We start from the raw sequence: 15,865 nt of genomic DNA on the forward strand, positions 1-15,865 counted from the left end.
TCAGAGGATTTTTACTCGTTTTTCCTTGCTAAAGTATTGCTATTCCAAGAGTGGTAAAGGCGCTATGTTATCCCAGGGCTGTTCTCATCAAAGTGATCAATATACTACGACTAAGATGTTTGTCGTAGCGGAGAGCATGTCGCTTTTAGAAGTTCGATCTAAATCAGTTTACCGGATATGATCACTTGGACGGATCAGGAGTTATTACTCGTCACGTTCATTTATGAATTTATCCAGCACTTCTTTGTGTTTCCTCGTATACACTAAGCACAAACTGATCGTGACAACACAACAAAAACGAAAAATACGATTTTTTACATTTTCATGTAAATAAATACGTTTTGTCCAGATCTAAATCACAATCCAGCTGATTGCAGCGCCTAAAAAGCCCTTAATAATATTATTAAAAAATGCTACGATTAGTTTGTATTGTCCTGATGCCCGCCGTTCTTCCTGATGTCACTGTCAGGCGATGCTAAAAGAGCTCTTTTTTTCACAATGTATATATAGATATATTCTTAGTTAGAACGTAACTTGAAAAAGTCCGTCTATTTCAATCATCAGTCTTAGATATTCTGAAACCGCGGGCCTATGTGACTCGCCAGGGAATGGCGCAGTAGCGATGCACGATATCGATAGCTTTCCGATTTGCTTTTTCCTCACGCCCGTGCCCCCTCATACCCTATCGATTTTTCTTCGCTCAAAAAGAAAGGCACAATATTTGGTCGTCTGTCGCCGGTGGCTTCTCTAGCCCTTGCAGTGCTTCTATCGGCGACAACGCGTTGTGCAGACGAAAGACGAGTGCCTTATTTACCTTTAGGACTGCAAACGATTTGTTTCGCTATGATTTAGCCCGCCATTGGAATCGAATTTACCGCCGCGACTAACAATTGCGCGAACAGCCCTTTCCACAAGTGCGCATTATTGCCGCTGCTATTGCTTCTGTTACATCTGCTGCGGAAGTTGTCGAAAAGTTCAATTCCCGATCTCCGATATTGTCCTGGCTGGTCCATACTGGCGCACACTCGCTTTTGGGTAGATAACCAGTCCAGTACCATGATGCAAGTTCGGTTTCGAGTTTCCGTACCGATACTATTCGCTTCCTCGCTTGGAAGAAATAAGGATCTGGACAAATGGCCTTAACATAGTTCTCGTCAAATACAGTTTAACGAACTGCTTGGCTGAATGGCTGTTACAGCGTACTGCGTAACCGACCAAGCAGACAAAGTGATATCTGCCCTCGCTATTAGCCAGCATCACGTCCACTGCCATGGCTATGGCAAAAGAACTGCTAAAAATAGATGAAAAAAATTCATGAGATGAGGACTTGCACTGTTGATCAAACCAGAACGGCCCCATAAATTATTTATACGTTTGATTTTTTTATAACTGAGCAAGAGGGAAAGCTTCGGTTTTTAGCGATCATCACGGTCCATGTAGGAGGAAAAAAGCCCCGCAAGGGTAACCAGAACTCCAGCTACCGTCAAAAACGTTTGCTGCCATGATATGCATACCTTGTTTTACAGAAAACACTGTAAGCCTGTTCTACGGCTCGTCTGGATATCTAAATATGTCCAAATAGTGAATATTTACTTTGTTGTTTTTTTTTTGAGAGATCAACAATTCTTCCTAGATTTCAGAATTCCTAGACTTAATAGGCACTTCTAAATCGAAACGACTGATTTTTTGTCAGTCCTAAAATTTCTCGGCATCAACTATTTCTTACACGTTAATTATTAGCTAATAACTTCACGTTATTTTTTAAAGAACGACTTGGTTTTATGAGAAGTGCCGAATGTGCTGGCTACAAGCCGCAGATCGGAATACTGTTAACATTATAAAAGTGCTTTAAACGGTTGGGCCAGGTCGTCTGTTCTAGTGCAGTTCTTTTTTTTGGGTCTCTAATAGGTGTTTCTTTAAATATAGCGCTTTTTTATATGATAGGATTTGAAACAATAATCCCAATTTCATAAAAACCTGTTCGGATCAATGTTTTTTGAGATTTGAGTGAATTTACTTTTATATATAACAGATTTTGTGGAATAATAGCTTGTTATTTACGGTTCCTTTCTTTGCAATCGACTTTGGCTGTGCACGCAACCGCTCTGAACTAAGCGCCGCTTTTTCAAGCAATTTTCAGCCGTAACAATCATGTAAGAAATAGGACAATGAAAACAATCACCGACGGAGAGCCGATCGTAAACGTCAATACATTATGGCTCGCTGTCATATTTGCGTAGAAGCTAGCTTATTTATTGGTTCTTCTAATATATGTGTTTTTTATTCTTTTCAGGATCCAATTTAGTCGGAAAGTTCACCACAAGTGTCAAAAAGTTCGTCTCGGAGGTCGAATTCGGTAAGTTTTTTTTTATTTTTTTACATCGATGGTGCCTATATATATATAGCGACATTATAACAAGTACAAATCAGAATACAGTTGTAAAGTAGAAAAAAAACGAGTTCTTAAGTAATTCAAGCAGGAGTCACCTTACGGTTTCTCTGATTTTAGAAGAACTACTAATGTTCACTTGTAAACCCTAACATCTTTGGTACAAAACTCCTTACGACCAATGGAGCACCTGGCATTGTTTCAAACATCTTTATGCTAAAACACGCTAGCTTTATACTGAAAGAGAGCCTGTCAATTTTATAATGTCCTAAAACTGGGTAGAACTCTGCGAGGGTCATTACACTTGCGACAGGCGACGCGGCCGACCTGAGTTTAGTGAATTTCAGGTTCATGTAAAGTATGGCCCTAGTGAAGTCGCAGATTGAGCAAACTTCAAATAAGCATTAATCTTGCCATAGCAAACCTATTTCTTTCCCTCGACCATTTTTATTTGGCCAACATTGTGTGTGGTTGAAAAGAACAATGATCTGCTGCCGAGGAGCAAGATCGACAAAAAATGTTTGTCGAAAACAAGCACAATTTTCATATAAAAGAAAGGGTCGTACACCTACATTAGAGCCCTTTCGAATATATGCCCATCTAGTGGGTACGTTTCAGGCTGCACCGGCCTGGAAGAGTTTGCTCACATGTCAAGTCTTTGCTTGGGCGTGGAGTTGGCCTTGACACATCTTTTTTCTTTATCCGCGCCTTGCTGCATACACGAAGCGTTCAACCAATTGGCCTCATAGAGCCCTTCTGTTCTTTCCGATATCAATGGAAATTCTTGTTTGGAAATTACTTGTCATTCGGAAGCTGGCCACATATCGGCATACGCGGTCATACTGCTTCAAGTTACACTTCTTACACAAACACCTTCTTACTGTTTTGGTACCCTGTCGTATTGTGCTCCTCTAGATTTGTATATTCCTACCCATCAACGTATACTGGGTCGCATTAACTGAGCTTTGCAACTTAATATTTGTTCATGGAAGCGTATCTTCGCCTCACGGAGCTAATCGAGTTTATCCCTAGGTATTTTTAATTTGTAGTCTGAAACACTGACAGAGTAGATGTTTTATAATATTTTCGATGTAAACACTTTTTGCTTTCAATTAATATACTATAGAGTGTACGGAAGTAGCTTTTTATCGTGCATGACCTTATAAATAACGTAACAAGTATAGTAAATAAAGGGGTATTTATACACATTTACAAAATGTACGAAGCGTACAAAAATTTGTGTGGTAGAGAATATGTAAATTCGTCATTGTGCCTATCCTCTTCGTTCAAGTTCTAGTCTGTTCGATAGACATGTTCGTAAATAACATAAACTACTCTCGTTGTCAATTATATTACTCCGTTGATTCATATGGAAGGTTTCAGACGGGATTTCGGAAAGGAGTATAATTCTATTGATCCGGACGGCAACTCTATAGCTTTTTCTTTTCAGACATATGAATATACAGATAATGAGTAAAATACTTGCCTTTGTATAAGGTATTTTCACCAAATTTTCCCTAATATCTGTATGATCGTAAGAAACGCCATGGTGCATAAACCGACGATCCGTCTTCTATTTTAGCTATAAGGACAATGGTCTGAATATTTCATTAGGTATAACTATTTAGGCATCCAATGTGAGCACTGACGGGAAGCTATGGCAGAACATATATTCTAAGACGGAAGCGAAAATGTGTTCTTTCATTATAGAAGCTTGAAAGATTATAACTTCTGGAGATCGATGACGACCGAAAATATTCCCGAACTTGGAGCGTTCTGGCCAGCGTTCGTGTGGCTTGACCGCCATAACGTAGATAAAATACAGATAACAACGATTTGCGTTTATTATCAGAGGGCTAAAGTTACCCTTCTATTTACATCACGAGTAGTCCTTTCATTTCTAGCCTACTAGGATCATTTTCTAGCTAGTTTTGAACGAAATAGATTTTATGTAATAGTAAATTAAAGAAAATCATTCGTAAGCACGAATAAGAAATTATTGTTTTTATTAAAAATTTTTTTTTAAATTAGCTGAGTTTAGCATACACTGAATGGATCTAACATTTTGAATAAGAATAGAGTACGCATATCGTATAATTAATGAAATGCCTGTCTGGAAATGTATTTCAGACCACACTCGCGAGAGCGCCACCCAGCTCTCGCAGCGGTTGTTCTATATGAACACCCGAATCACTAAATCATACAATACGGTGCGAAATGCCCTTACGACGTTGCACGAAAAATATGAGATGTCCAAAGCGGAGAAAAATGTCGTCAGGAGGTAAGCAAAGGGCAGGCATGATCAAATATAGTCATCGCTGTTCAAGTCTACATACACGCCGCGTCTAAAAAGCAGCACAGTTGCTAAGCTTACGTACTTATTATACAATTATTACGTTACGACTCAGCGAAACGGTAACAAGAACTGAGTTTGGGCTTTATTTGGATATACAACTACAACAACTCTTTGGACATTCTCTCTCCCTCCCTCCCTCCCCTCTCTCTCTCTCTCTCTATATATATATATATATATATATATATATATTTTTTTTTTTAATTATAAGGTTGCAAAATGTACACAAAAAAGTGCATGTATGTGTTGAAGCTTTGATGATGGAGCCACGCATGATGCGTCCTCGAGGCATTAAGTAATGAAGTTTATTTGTTGGACATTAAAATGTCGTTTGGAGTTATTCTATAATAAATGTTCGGCCATGTGTGCACCTGTATGCGATGTAAATGTATGCACGTGGCTGAGTTGAATATTAGTAGTCTTTGTACAAAAGGGCGAACATACATTTTTGTAATTTTCTGTAAAGTCTATCTAGAAACTCATTAGTAGCTAGGGCGCCCATAAACGTAGGCAGGTATTTAATGGAATCATAACTATATCACGCAAGCATTATTCAGTAAGCTATTGCTTTTCATACGACTTCAAAATGACATACTAATTCACGTAACTCTAGTATTGTTTAAAAACATCGGAAGCCCCTTGTCTAGCATGGTACGGCTATGTTAAACGTAAACACATTTAGCTTTCAATTTCGAATACTAGCAACCGGGCCGATCGAAAGCATTTACTCTTCCTGTGCATCTTTTTCGAACGGCAACAAACTTCTTCTGCCGCTTTGGAGACCTCGCAGCCACACTTACCAACGACAAAACCAAACTCGTAACAATCAATAGATATTTGTATATACAAAAAAAGGCTGTTTTAAATCCACCCAGCCTAGAGGCAAAATCATACAAGCTATCCCGAGTTTTTAAAGCATTCGTAAAAGTAAAAGGCACAAGCGTTACCAGAGAAGCAGCTAGATAAAGCAATATATTCTTTCAGGTATGGAACTTTCAAGGTAATGGTAAAAGACGTTATTAATTTAGACACGCAGTACTGGCTACTGTTGGATATACCCAAACAAGAAAAACAGGAACAAGTGACTACGTACGTACTACGTACGTGCACTTGTCTCGAAAAGGCCGGGGAATCGCGGACGGTGGATTGCCAGAAGCCAAAGAACACGCAAGAAGAAGAAGCCATAGCTAAAGAAAGAAAGGCACGTCTTGACGGTGAGTTCACTATTAAGCAACTCTTCTTTATGAAACCGCTGAAATCGAACTCAGCTTCCTGAATAACCATCTATAAAGCAAAAAAAACATATTTTTTTTTTACTGAAAATTAAATTTCAAAACTCAGCAAGAAACCACCTACAATCGGCAAGCTACACTTTTGAATCGGATATTAAGCGCAAAGTGTACACAAACAATGCCTTCTTCGGAACTATCAGACAGATTTTCGCCGTGATGCTTGCTTGATTCGAGATCTCAATGAGATCCAAGATGTCCTTGTTGTTAATAGAGCACAGTATTGAGCGCGACGCGCTTTGCTCTATATTGCTACATGCATGCGCATTATCTTAGCTTGACGTTTGCAAAGACCTACTGCAGACATTGACGAGGCCTACGAATAAATTTCAAATTTCCAATTTTTAGCAATGACTGTGAAGGAAATTGAAGACGAGAATACGCAAACTATAAACGATCTTTACCGCCTTCTCAAGCGATATTCGGCCCTTAAAGGGGTCGTTCACACCCTCAGACTTGCCTACCAGGACTCCAAAGTATACCCGTTTATACCGAGGTAAGAATAGCTGATTACGTTGCAACTACCATTGAGCAAGCATTCCTTATTCGTTGTTTACAGATCCGAAGGTTTTAACGACATCGTTTCGATGAGGTGTGATGTGAGATTGCGACAAGTTTTGTATTGGTTCGAGTTCTGATCTTTTTATCCCTATCGGAGAACTTATTAAGTCTCCGATGTAATTTTTAAAAATACAAATACTTATAGTATGGTTCTTAATTGATTTGTACGTCTCTAGCAAGCTCACATTAACGTAAAATAGCCGATCATACATAGCGGTTTCAGCACCCATATATCATAGCTAACTGACGCATGTCTAAACCTCTTTCAGGTACAACATGCTAAAAGACATGATTAAAGGCGTACTTCGTGACCCCAATTACATGGAGGTGTGCCACGAAGACATCAACCAGTACGAGGATGAGGCCTGCTAGAGCTACGGTTATATCGCGTAGATGCAAAACGTGAAGCAAGAAAATGTTTATAGGCGTAGCGACACAGTGGGAGTAAATGAAGCTTTGGACATTGTGAAGCCGGAAATAAATTGAGAGAGAGAGAGAGAGAGAGAGAGAGAAAGGGAAGGACAAACAAAAAATACAAAATTTTGATGAAACTACTTCGATTATTCTTACTGCTGTAGCAGTGTACAACATATCTGTATTTTTTACAAAGTATGACATGAAACCAATAGTCGAATGGAAAAAAACAGAAGTGAAGCCTCGAGGGAAACCATGGCCATGACAAAGAGTAGGAGTTACATAAAAAGTATGCACAGAGCGGTTACTTAGCATATAAATAAAGAAAAACTTTTACAATGCCAATTCATTTTCATGTCTTCTACGCGTTTAGTCGAAGACAGCGGTGCTCAGATGAGCCATCGAGCAGTTGCTAGCAAGTGCGGAGCTCAAGAATAACCGTAAAGGAATAGAGCAAAAATTCCCGAACAATGAAGCATTTCGCGCTTTTCTCTGATCAATCAGGGTGCACAGACTAAACGACGAAAAATTAAAATATAGATAACAAACGTACAATAGCCCAAGTAAATCAACGTTTACCATACGCTGTCCCTACACGTTTTCCTCAAAAGCAGATCTTATGGCAAGCAATATTTGACAAGCGCCCTCCGAAGCTCATTACAGAAAATGGTTTCTGAATTTCAGCGACTACTTCTTGGTAAGGACTTTTTTTAACAACTGTCATCGAACGAAGAGAATAGTGATCGGTAAAATGAATTTCGATTCTTTGAAACGACCTTTTTCAAAAAACTTATCCTAGAAGGCGTACCGATTGCAGAAGCTAAAAATACAGGGCAGAAACAGACGCAAGAGATTCAAGCTGTTTCAGCTGACACGAAAATCTTGCACCGACATAGCACTGTCAGGGAAGTGGCATTTTTTAGAACTTCAAGGACAACGTCAACAACGCAGTACTTAGCTGGAGTGCAAACAAAATAGGAACGAAAAACTCTAACAATCGAGATGTTAGCCATAAGAACAGCTGATCGGCAACTAACTAAAGCTTGAGGAGATAGAACGGGGCGCACGGCAAGAAACGAAGCCGAAGGAACTGGAAACAGGAGTCAGCCTACCAGGAAAAAGACAAACCGAGGCGAAATACGAACCAGCCCTAATAATTTTGACATTTGTGGGAGAATTCCAGGCGATGACGGCAATAGACAAACAGATGACTATAACGAATGGCCGTAGATCGATAAGCGCAAGCTTACAAAACGAGAGGCTTTCCGCTTCACCTAATGGAAGCTCTAATCTCCAGTTGGCGCGCGTGTAACGCGGACAGGCTATCACGCAATACAAATTGAGAACGTTATGCCAGCAAAGCTGCACATAACTAATTACCTATAACTACTTGGCTTGGTCTTCTTAACCCTCGTAATGTTACCATTTCGAATATTATTACAAATGTACCAATAGCATAACGCTCTCCAATACAATGACCGTTACGCGAATCATAACCGGATGAAGAGTGATCTCATCTATAATACACGTGATAATATAGATCGAACGCGTCATCGAAAATCAACTCTGGCAAATGTTCTGTCTACCTTTCAATTCAATGCCTCGTGGCTAGTAGCGACTTCAAATAGATACCACAAATGCAGTCGTCGCAGCATCTGTAAAACAAATTCATAGGAAAAACAACTACAGTAATGATCATAATCATACAACCTCTTCCGAAACAGCGCCGCCTTAGGATAGGGATAGTATTAAGGTGACTGACTAGTCCGTCACGCTGTTTTCATGCATAGCCGAACCTACAAAACAGCAAACGGCAAAAAGAGCTAAGCTATAGCAAACTGTAGCACGATCCGATAATCTACTACATAATAAGAATAACGAAGATGCAAGAAAAAATTAAACATATATATTCCCAGGCAGAAACTTAAAGGAAATTTCAAATGCGACCTCAACGAAGGAGAGCATTAGCGGAAGCGGTGACTGAACAAGACAAACCCGCAAAGCCGAAATAGTCAATTACAACAGAAACAACTCAGAGTCATTAGAACGCATTGTTCCTCTTAACCTACCTATTTGGTATTACGGTTTTTACCGGGATTCTGGCATCCCATTGATATGGCAGCAATTATGGAGCTGTTTGTCGATACCGTCAGACTTAGGTGAATGAGAACCTCATGTAAATCTGGCACTGACCAGTCGGCAGATTGCATCTTACAAAAGTAAAGCTGTAAAAACGGTAGCACACAAACTATGGCGCTGCATGATAATAATACAGTAAGTACATTTATTAGTTATGTAGATAGCAGCCCTAAGCGTGCTGCCGGGTGATATCCTGCACGTATTCGCCTTCGCTAATCGATGCGAGGTTCAAGATGGGCTGGTAACGGCACGCAATGACCACCAACGAGCGCTTTATTGAAGAGAAACGCAAGCGAATTGATCGATTTATTCATAGGTTCGTCAGCGGTCTTTTCGAATTGTAATATTGCAAATACAATACAAAATATACTAAAAATACAAGCATACATTGTCGAAATGTTCATAGATGAAATTATCGGCCGCCCTGGGGCGGGCAGGTGGAGTGGACCAGCGATCATCGGTACAATAACTATCGACCATCTACGGTTGTTTTGTACAACGGCGATCTACAATACGTACATAAACGGGAGAACTCTGGCGGACGTATATTGAGTACCTTCAACAAAAAAGCAGCAGGATAGATGAAACGAAGACCGATTCCGCTTCAAAATGCATTGGAAGGCTTCACTATTTGTTGTTACCTTCTCAAAGGCCAATTTATTGAAGCTATGTTGTGGAACAGCAAAGTTCGGCATTCAAGTCGTTCGCAAGTTTAATCTCTCTGCCAGTTCTAGGACAACCCGAAGGAGGGGCCTGCGTGGCGTGGCGTCGCAGGCTTGTCAATGGCCTGCCATCCTTATGATCCCCTTCACGAAAGCAACGATGCCTATAAAATATTAATAGAACAAACAGCTCATTTGAGCACTGAAGAGATACGGGGAAATTGCTAAACTTGAGCTTTGCTATCATAAATGTCCAAAGTGCTAGATTAAATCCAAATATGTGATCTGATACGATTCATTACTAAGACCTTCAAATACTCAACAAATGCTAACCATTTAGTAGAGTCCTTGAGGATTCAAATCTGAAATGGCACATGTATCAGATTTGCAAACCACACTTCCTATTGGCAATTTCATTAGGGTTACAGTAGTTTCTTCAAAACTCTACCGGTGCCAGAATACCAAGCATAGATTAGGTTTGACGCTGTAAGCCCTAATTTCCGTTGATGGCCTTCAGCTTCACGTATATTATATAGAGTGGTTCACTACTTCAGATGAGCTGTACAAGGCTAGCTGAGCAGATCTTTCTGTTTATATTTGACCAACGAGAATGGCAACGACAGGAGTAGGTTCGAGGCTGCGGAAGCCTATCTTTATTGTAAATGTCACTAACTAAGGGGTCTACGGATTCGATGTCAAGGTGGGTCCACGATGCAAGCGACCCCTAGCGGCCAGGGGCGGTAACCGGGGTCACTTCTTAGATGTGTTTCCAGAGCTTCCTCCGTCGGGCCTTCTGTGAAAACAGGGAAGAGGTGACGTTAGAAGAGGACCCCGGTCGAGCCTTAGAAAAGGTTAGTGTCGCCGTCCGGAACCTTGGTAGTCGCCAGTGGAGCGAGTATGTAGCAACTTTTTTGATCCGCCTCAAGGAATAAAGGGGAGGCGTGTGTCAGACAGCCTATACCCGGACGGCTTGTCTCGAACAAATATATCACTACAACAACAATAATAATTAGTAAATAATCAAATGGTACTAATTATGATACAACGAATACAGGTACTAACAATGCTAATATTAATAATAATACTGACAAAATAGCGATGAGGATGGCAACCAATATATAGATCGTAGAGTCGGGGCGTATTTACACTGATTGCTAGTTACAATGTCTCAGTTGAGGTATTAATTATTATAACAATAATAATACTAAAAACGATAATAATTATGATGATGATGATAATAATAATAATAATGATTATTTGGGATGATGTTCTGGGGGGCAAAGACGAAAACAACGGTTTGCAGAACACGAAGATCGGAGATCAGGTATCTGGTGTTAGGTACTGATGTAAGGATGATAAGTATATACGATTGCGTATTATTGTACAAAGTATAATAACAAAATGATTTAAGAACGCCGCTAGCTATGACATCGACGTCATTTGATTAGCTGCGAGACAGTCAGAACGGAGAAATGGCGACACGGAAAGGAAAGACGTTCGAAGAAAAATATCCGAGAAAAAAGCTTGAGCCAAACAAAAGATGGGCGAGAAAATGAGAACCATAGAATATGAATGATGATCAAGTCATGTCACTCGAAATCATATCGATATCACACAGCATAATTTTAATCATTATCATCCTCGTCATGATTGTTTTATTTTAAGAAAAAAAAAAACTATTAATTAAACTTTTACAGATGGGAACGCACTCGAACAGTAGGAATCGCACATACGGCGAACCCAGTAGGATCAACAATAACCGAAACAAAACGTCATAAAAAAAAACAAGTGATCAACTAACCTTGTCACCATCAGTCTTCTATAAGAGTACAAAAGTCTGAACCGGAAAAATGGGTTAAAATACACGAAAAACACCTTGCTCTTACCTTTTCCTCCCACTCCTATCAAACTGCCGAGATCTTATTAATATTGTCGTTGTTAGCATCATAATGCATACAAGCGATTTTGGCTCCGCTCTAACGAACGAACGGAGACACAGCGGTATCGTTACGATTATCGTATATTATAAAGATGTCTGAAGCAAGCAAAGCGTTTAGATTGACTGAGTTCGTAGTCCGTTTAGATGAATACGTAGCAATTAGAAAGAAGAATAGAAAAGAGGGGTTTATCGACTTCAGCTTAAGAGTTTTTACTATAAGGCGGACTGGATGCCCAAGCAAGTGTAAGAGACCTTCAACAATCGAAGGAAGGAATTTTTCAGTTATGATAACCAATGGTAATGACGATTCTATTGATGACAACGAAAATGGTAATTATTATTACCCGAGTCTGTGAAAATGCTAAGCCAGGAAACGACAGTTATCAATTACTAAGGAATATTGTATGGTATATATATATAGATATATATATAGCCAACTCATGTATCTATCTACATAATTATTGTCATTGAACAAGACTATACTCATGAATGATGATAAAGAATTATAGCAAATAATCACAGTACTACCTCCTACACGAATGCTGCAAAATACTCTTCCTACACGTATTATCATCGGCATTACTAGAAAGAGCCATGTGTGTCTGCGCATATATGCAACAAAACTCTTGATGACTTTCGTCTGTCTCAAAATTTGATCATCAAGTAGGTCTATTTAAAGCACACCTGGCTCTTGACGATACTGACAGTGGTGCAGACCGATCACCGAAGACTCAATAAAGAAGCATTGATGTCCTATGACGGAATGGATTGAAATTACCACTAGCCAAATAAGACACTTTCGATTTGTATTGACAGTAAGTTGTATGGTGATCGTGAACTATGAAATTGCTTCCTCGTCTAAAATCCTCCACCAAACCCGCTGATGATCTGCACATGAGCGTTGTGAGTGAGGCAGTTTGAAGCAGAAGACTCGAGAGAAAGAAAGAGCCAGAGCGAGTTGAGGAGCGAAAGGATGTAGCCGGATGGTGTAGAGGATCTGCTGCGCTACAGCGTTTTACACTGATTACGTAGTTATTGTTGTTTCAGGCCCAGGGGCCCTGAAATCTTAGACGAAGGAGCTATTCGGATGGCGTGAATCTCAACGGTCTGAGGAAGCCTAACGAAGGATAACGGAGTTGCAGAAGATGAGGGAAGGACAGGAACAAGTGCTTAGAGATGAGCTAGAGGCCAAGCAAAGCTTGGGAACACTGCGACAATGGCTACGGAGTGGACTAGAAGTTCGTTCACCAAGAGAAGTCACATGCCATGTTCATAGCGCCACGGACAGCTCAATAAGCTATATTCTAATAACTCTGATCGAAGTGGTGAGCTAAGACGATGTGTAGTAACCGGTGTCAACTTAGGAAGGGTCCCACAAATATAATACACATATAGATGGGATATACATGTATGTATATATATATATATATATATATATACATATATATATATATATAGAATGGGCGACCCCATGTCGGAAGATATGGACCTATGCGGAATCGCCGGCGCAAAATAAAAGCGGCTAACACCACGACCATGCTCAGTTAATGGAATTGCATCTATCAGTATATAGGACAGCGTCGGTGGCGCTAACTCTGTGTCAGTCAATATCTATTCTCATGAATGATATTGCTACAACGGGCCGATGTGGGACGGTCCTACACTTCACTGCCGTCAACAAGGAAACACACCCAAATAAAAAAAAAACAGCTTTCGTTGCCAGCGAATAAGAAGAAAGATAAACTGATGCTTAACGGTAGTAATTTTGATGGTGATATTATGATTACAATTTGCGAATCGTTCAGTGGTTCGTGAATGACGTAGCACTTGACAGCTGAGGATGATGAGTAATGCTTCGTCACGTTAAAGATAAAAGCTGGGTAGTTTTTCAACCTCGATGACGGTGTGGGTAGAATGCCGAACGTACAACCGTGAGATGTGAAGTTTTGTCCCCAACTGAGGTTTCAACAAATTGTTATAGTTCTTCATTTCAGTTGAGCGTACAGTTGCATTCCAACGTCAATGCTATTAGACTTCGCACTCGTAATAGATCAGAAAATTGACCCATCGTCCCCATTTATTATTGCCCATTACGTGGTATCGGTATTGAGAGATTCCAATTTTCAAAAAACAAAAAAACCTTGTGTGAAGATATCCGAGTGAATGACGATCACAGCGTTAATGGTAGCACCATAAAATGATGAGCATCATTCAGTCAGAGAAAATGAATAAAACTATAGTAATTTTAATATTAAAAGTCCTACCGAAGAGCTAGTCACTGACATATAGAATATTAAAAAATAATTGCGCTGTGGCCTACTCTACCGCAAACATCGCGGCATGGAAGAAAAGTTGAGTGCAAAGCATGTGTAAAGATAGTTTGGCACTAAAGAGGAAGTGGAGATTCGTAGGCAGTAGTTACAAGTTACTACATTCGAACTTTTCTAATCGCCTACCCAAAAATAATTAACGAATAGGCTCATCAATTCATCTTGGACGGAAAAGGATTTTGTTGTGGCTATCTATCTGTTCCTAGGCGAGTGCAAGGCATTTCTCAATGGTGACGGAAGTGGAATCCCATGAACAGCGAATCGTTGATGGCATTGACGAGATAGTAATGACGGCTAAATATAAGAGTATCAATCCCATAAATCAGAGCATAGTCAATGGTAGAAACGTGGTTCATCTTGATTCTGGGAACGGCCCTCTTTAAACTCCCCGATCCGCCCCCACAGGCTTGAACTTGACTTTCAATTAAAATGGGAACTATCCGCAGCCAGTATTGGGGTGTTATTAACGACCTTTCAACCTTCCATTTTCGTAGTGATATACAGATGCCTGTCTAGATAGTCAAAAGTAAAACCGAAGTTCGACTTTTCGTCCAGAATTTAGGGGACAATGACCATATTCAAACCAAATGTTCCTTTATATATATATATATATATATATATATATATAATGCACTTGACATAGGGTAAAAATTAACAGACGAAGCGGATAAGGAATGCTGAAACAAAAATCTTACTACTATTAATTGGAGAGTATGTGCCGAGATGGAAATACATATCCAAAAAAATGATGTGTAAACAGAAGATACAGAACACCAGGGAATGAAACAGTTCGTAAACCGAATTCTAGTGCTATCTAAATAGATATGTACATCGACCATATGGAATACATAGGAGAAAGGAGTATCAATAGAGCGTAGGTGAAATAAGCATTATTCGCACCCGCGGAAGACTTCGAAGGGACCTTGAATATTAAGGTTGTGAGCATAGCCCTTGCTTCCATTAAAGGATCTTCTATTGCGTTAGTTTGGTATGTTTTTGTTCTATTTATAATGAAGGAAGAGAACGAATACACCGCGTTCACCCGAAAAGTAGCAAAATGCTCATTGCTGCGATATTTGTTCGCTCAGATCGTGGTTTCATCGGGCACAAACGATTGCGTCTGACCACGAAGGGTTGACGCCCACCTAAATATCCGTATATCGCGTGTGAACGTCTCGAAGCTCAGGTTTATTCGACTCGACGATTTTTTGTGCGTTCGCTATCGTCGAATATGAATATTGGTTGACGTATGTTTTGCCTGTAATTTCGTATTACTCAATATGAACTCCTAACGCCTTCGGTTCGTGCAAGGTAAAAAAAAAAAACTGATTTCTATTCAAAAAATATATTTGTTTTAATAATTTGCGCTTCGTTTAGCCTTTATCTATAGTCGACTGATCAATTTGATTTTGTATGAAGTTTGTTTGACTACTTAGTTTTCATTGCCTTCATCATTCTTCTGCATGCGTTCTACATACTATGCGTACATACTTCCTTGAAGCAACCTGCATTGCTGCGTCTCTCTGATGACACGCAGTGCGCTCCGTTGAATTAAAACCGTTTGCTTTCCGCAAGACTCATCCGGGCCAAACATTGTGATACTAATGTTACGAACCACTGATAGCTCTTCAGTATGTGACAAAAAGCAGGAGACACCCAAGAATACAAAAAAACAGGTATATAGTGGCATGTAGCGGAGAAGGTAGAACGTAACTTCCGTCGGGTGCGGAATCAAGCCAAAAAAAGGGAAGCATACTCTCTTAGCACCACAATTTATTAAAAATAGAGT

The 15,865-nt window shown here is 39.8% G+C and overlaps 1 protein-coding gene and 1 long non-coding RNA gene across 7 annotated transcripts in view; one reads left to right on the forward strand and one right to left on the reverse strand.

Moving 5' to 3' along the window:
- The window catches only part of LOC111261060 (uncharacterized), a 46,203-nt gene that overhangs the window by 22,739 nt on the left and 7,599 nt on the right, over window positions 1-15,865 (reverse strand). Inside the window, exons 2-4 of one of the 6 annotated variants that reach the window (XR_002680744.2) lie at window positions 15,568-15,702; window positions 10,141-10,600; window positions 7,500-9,971 (exon numbers count right to left, since the gene is read on the reverse strand). The exons of 2 other annotated variants lie outside the window; for them this stretch is intronic. This is a non-coding gene — a long non-coding RNA (uncharacterized LOC111261060). Of the gene's footprint in view, window positions 1-7,499; window positions 9,972-10,140; window positions 10,799-15,567; window positions 15,703-15,865 lie in introns of those variants that run through there. 3 more of the 6 variants (XR_002680745.2, XR_002680742.2, XR_002680741.2) reach the window with 3 other exon arrangements.
- On the forward strand, window positions 1,186-7,468 carry LOC111261059 (uncharacterized). Its single transcript, XM_086968555.1, has 6 exons — window positions 1,186-1,279; window positions 2,294-2,356; window positions 4,520-4,670; window positions 5,727-5,956; window positions 6,380-6,527; window positions 6,862-7,468. The coding sequence occupies exons 1-6, from the start codon at window positions 1,186-1,188 to the stop codon at window positions 6,962-6,964; spliced, it is 789 nt and encodes a 262-aa protein (XP_086824681.1). The 3' UTR covers window positions 6,965-7,468.

Source organism: Varroa jacobsoni, unplaced genomic scaffold (genome assembly GCF_002532875.2).
Source record: "Varroa jacobsoni isolate VJ856 unplaced genomic scaffold, vjacob_1.0 scaffold_516, whole genome shotgun sequence".
NCBI classification, from domain to species: Eukaryota; Metazoa; Arthropoda; class Arachnida; order Mesostigmata; family Varroidae; genus Varroa; species Varroa jacobsoni.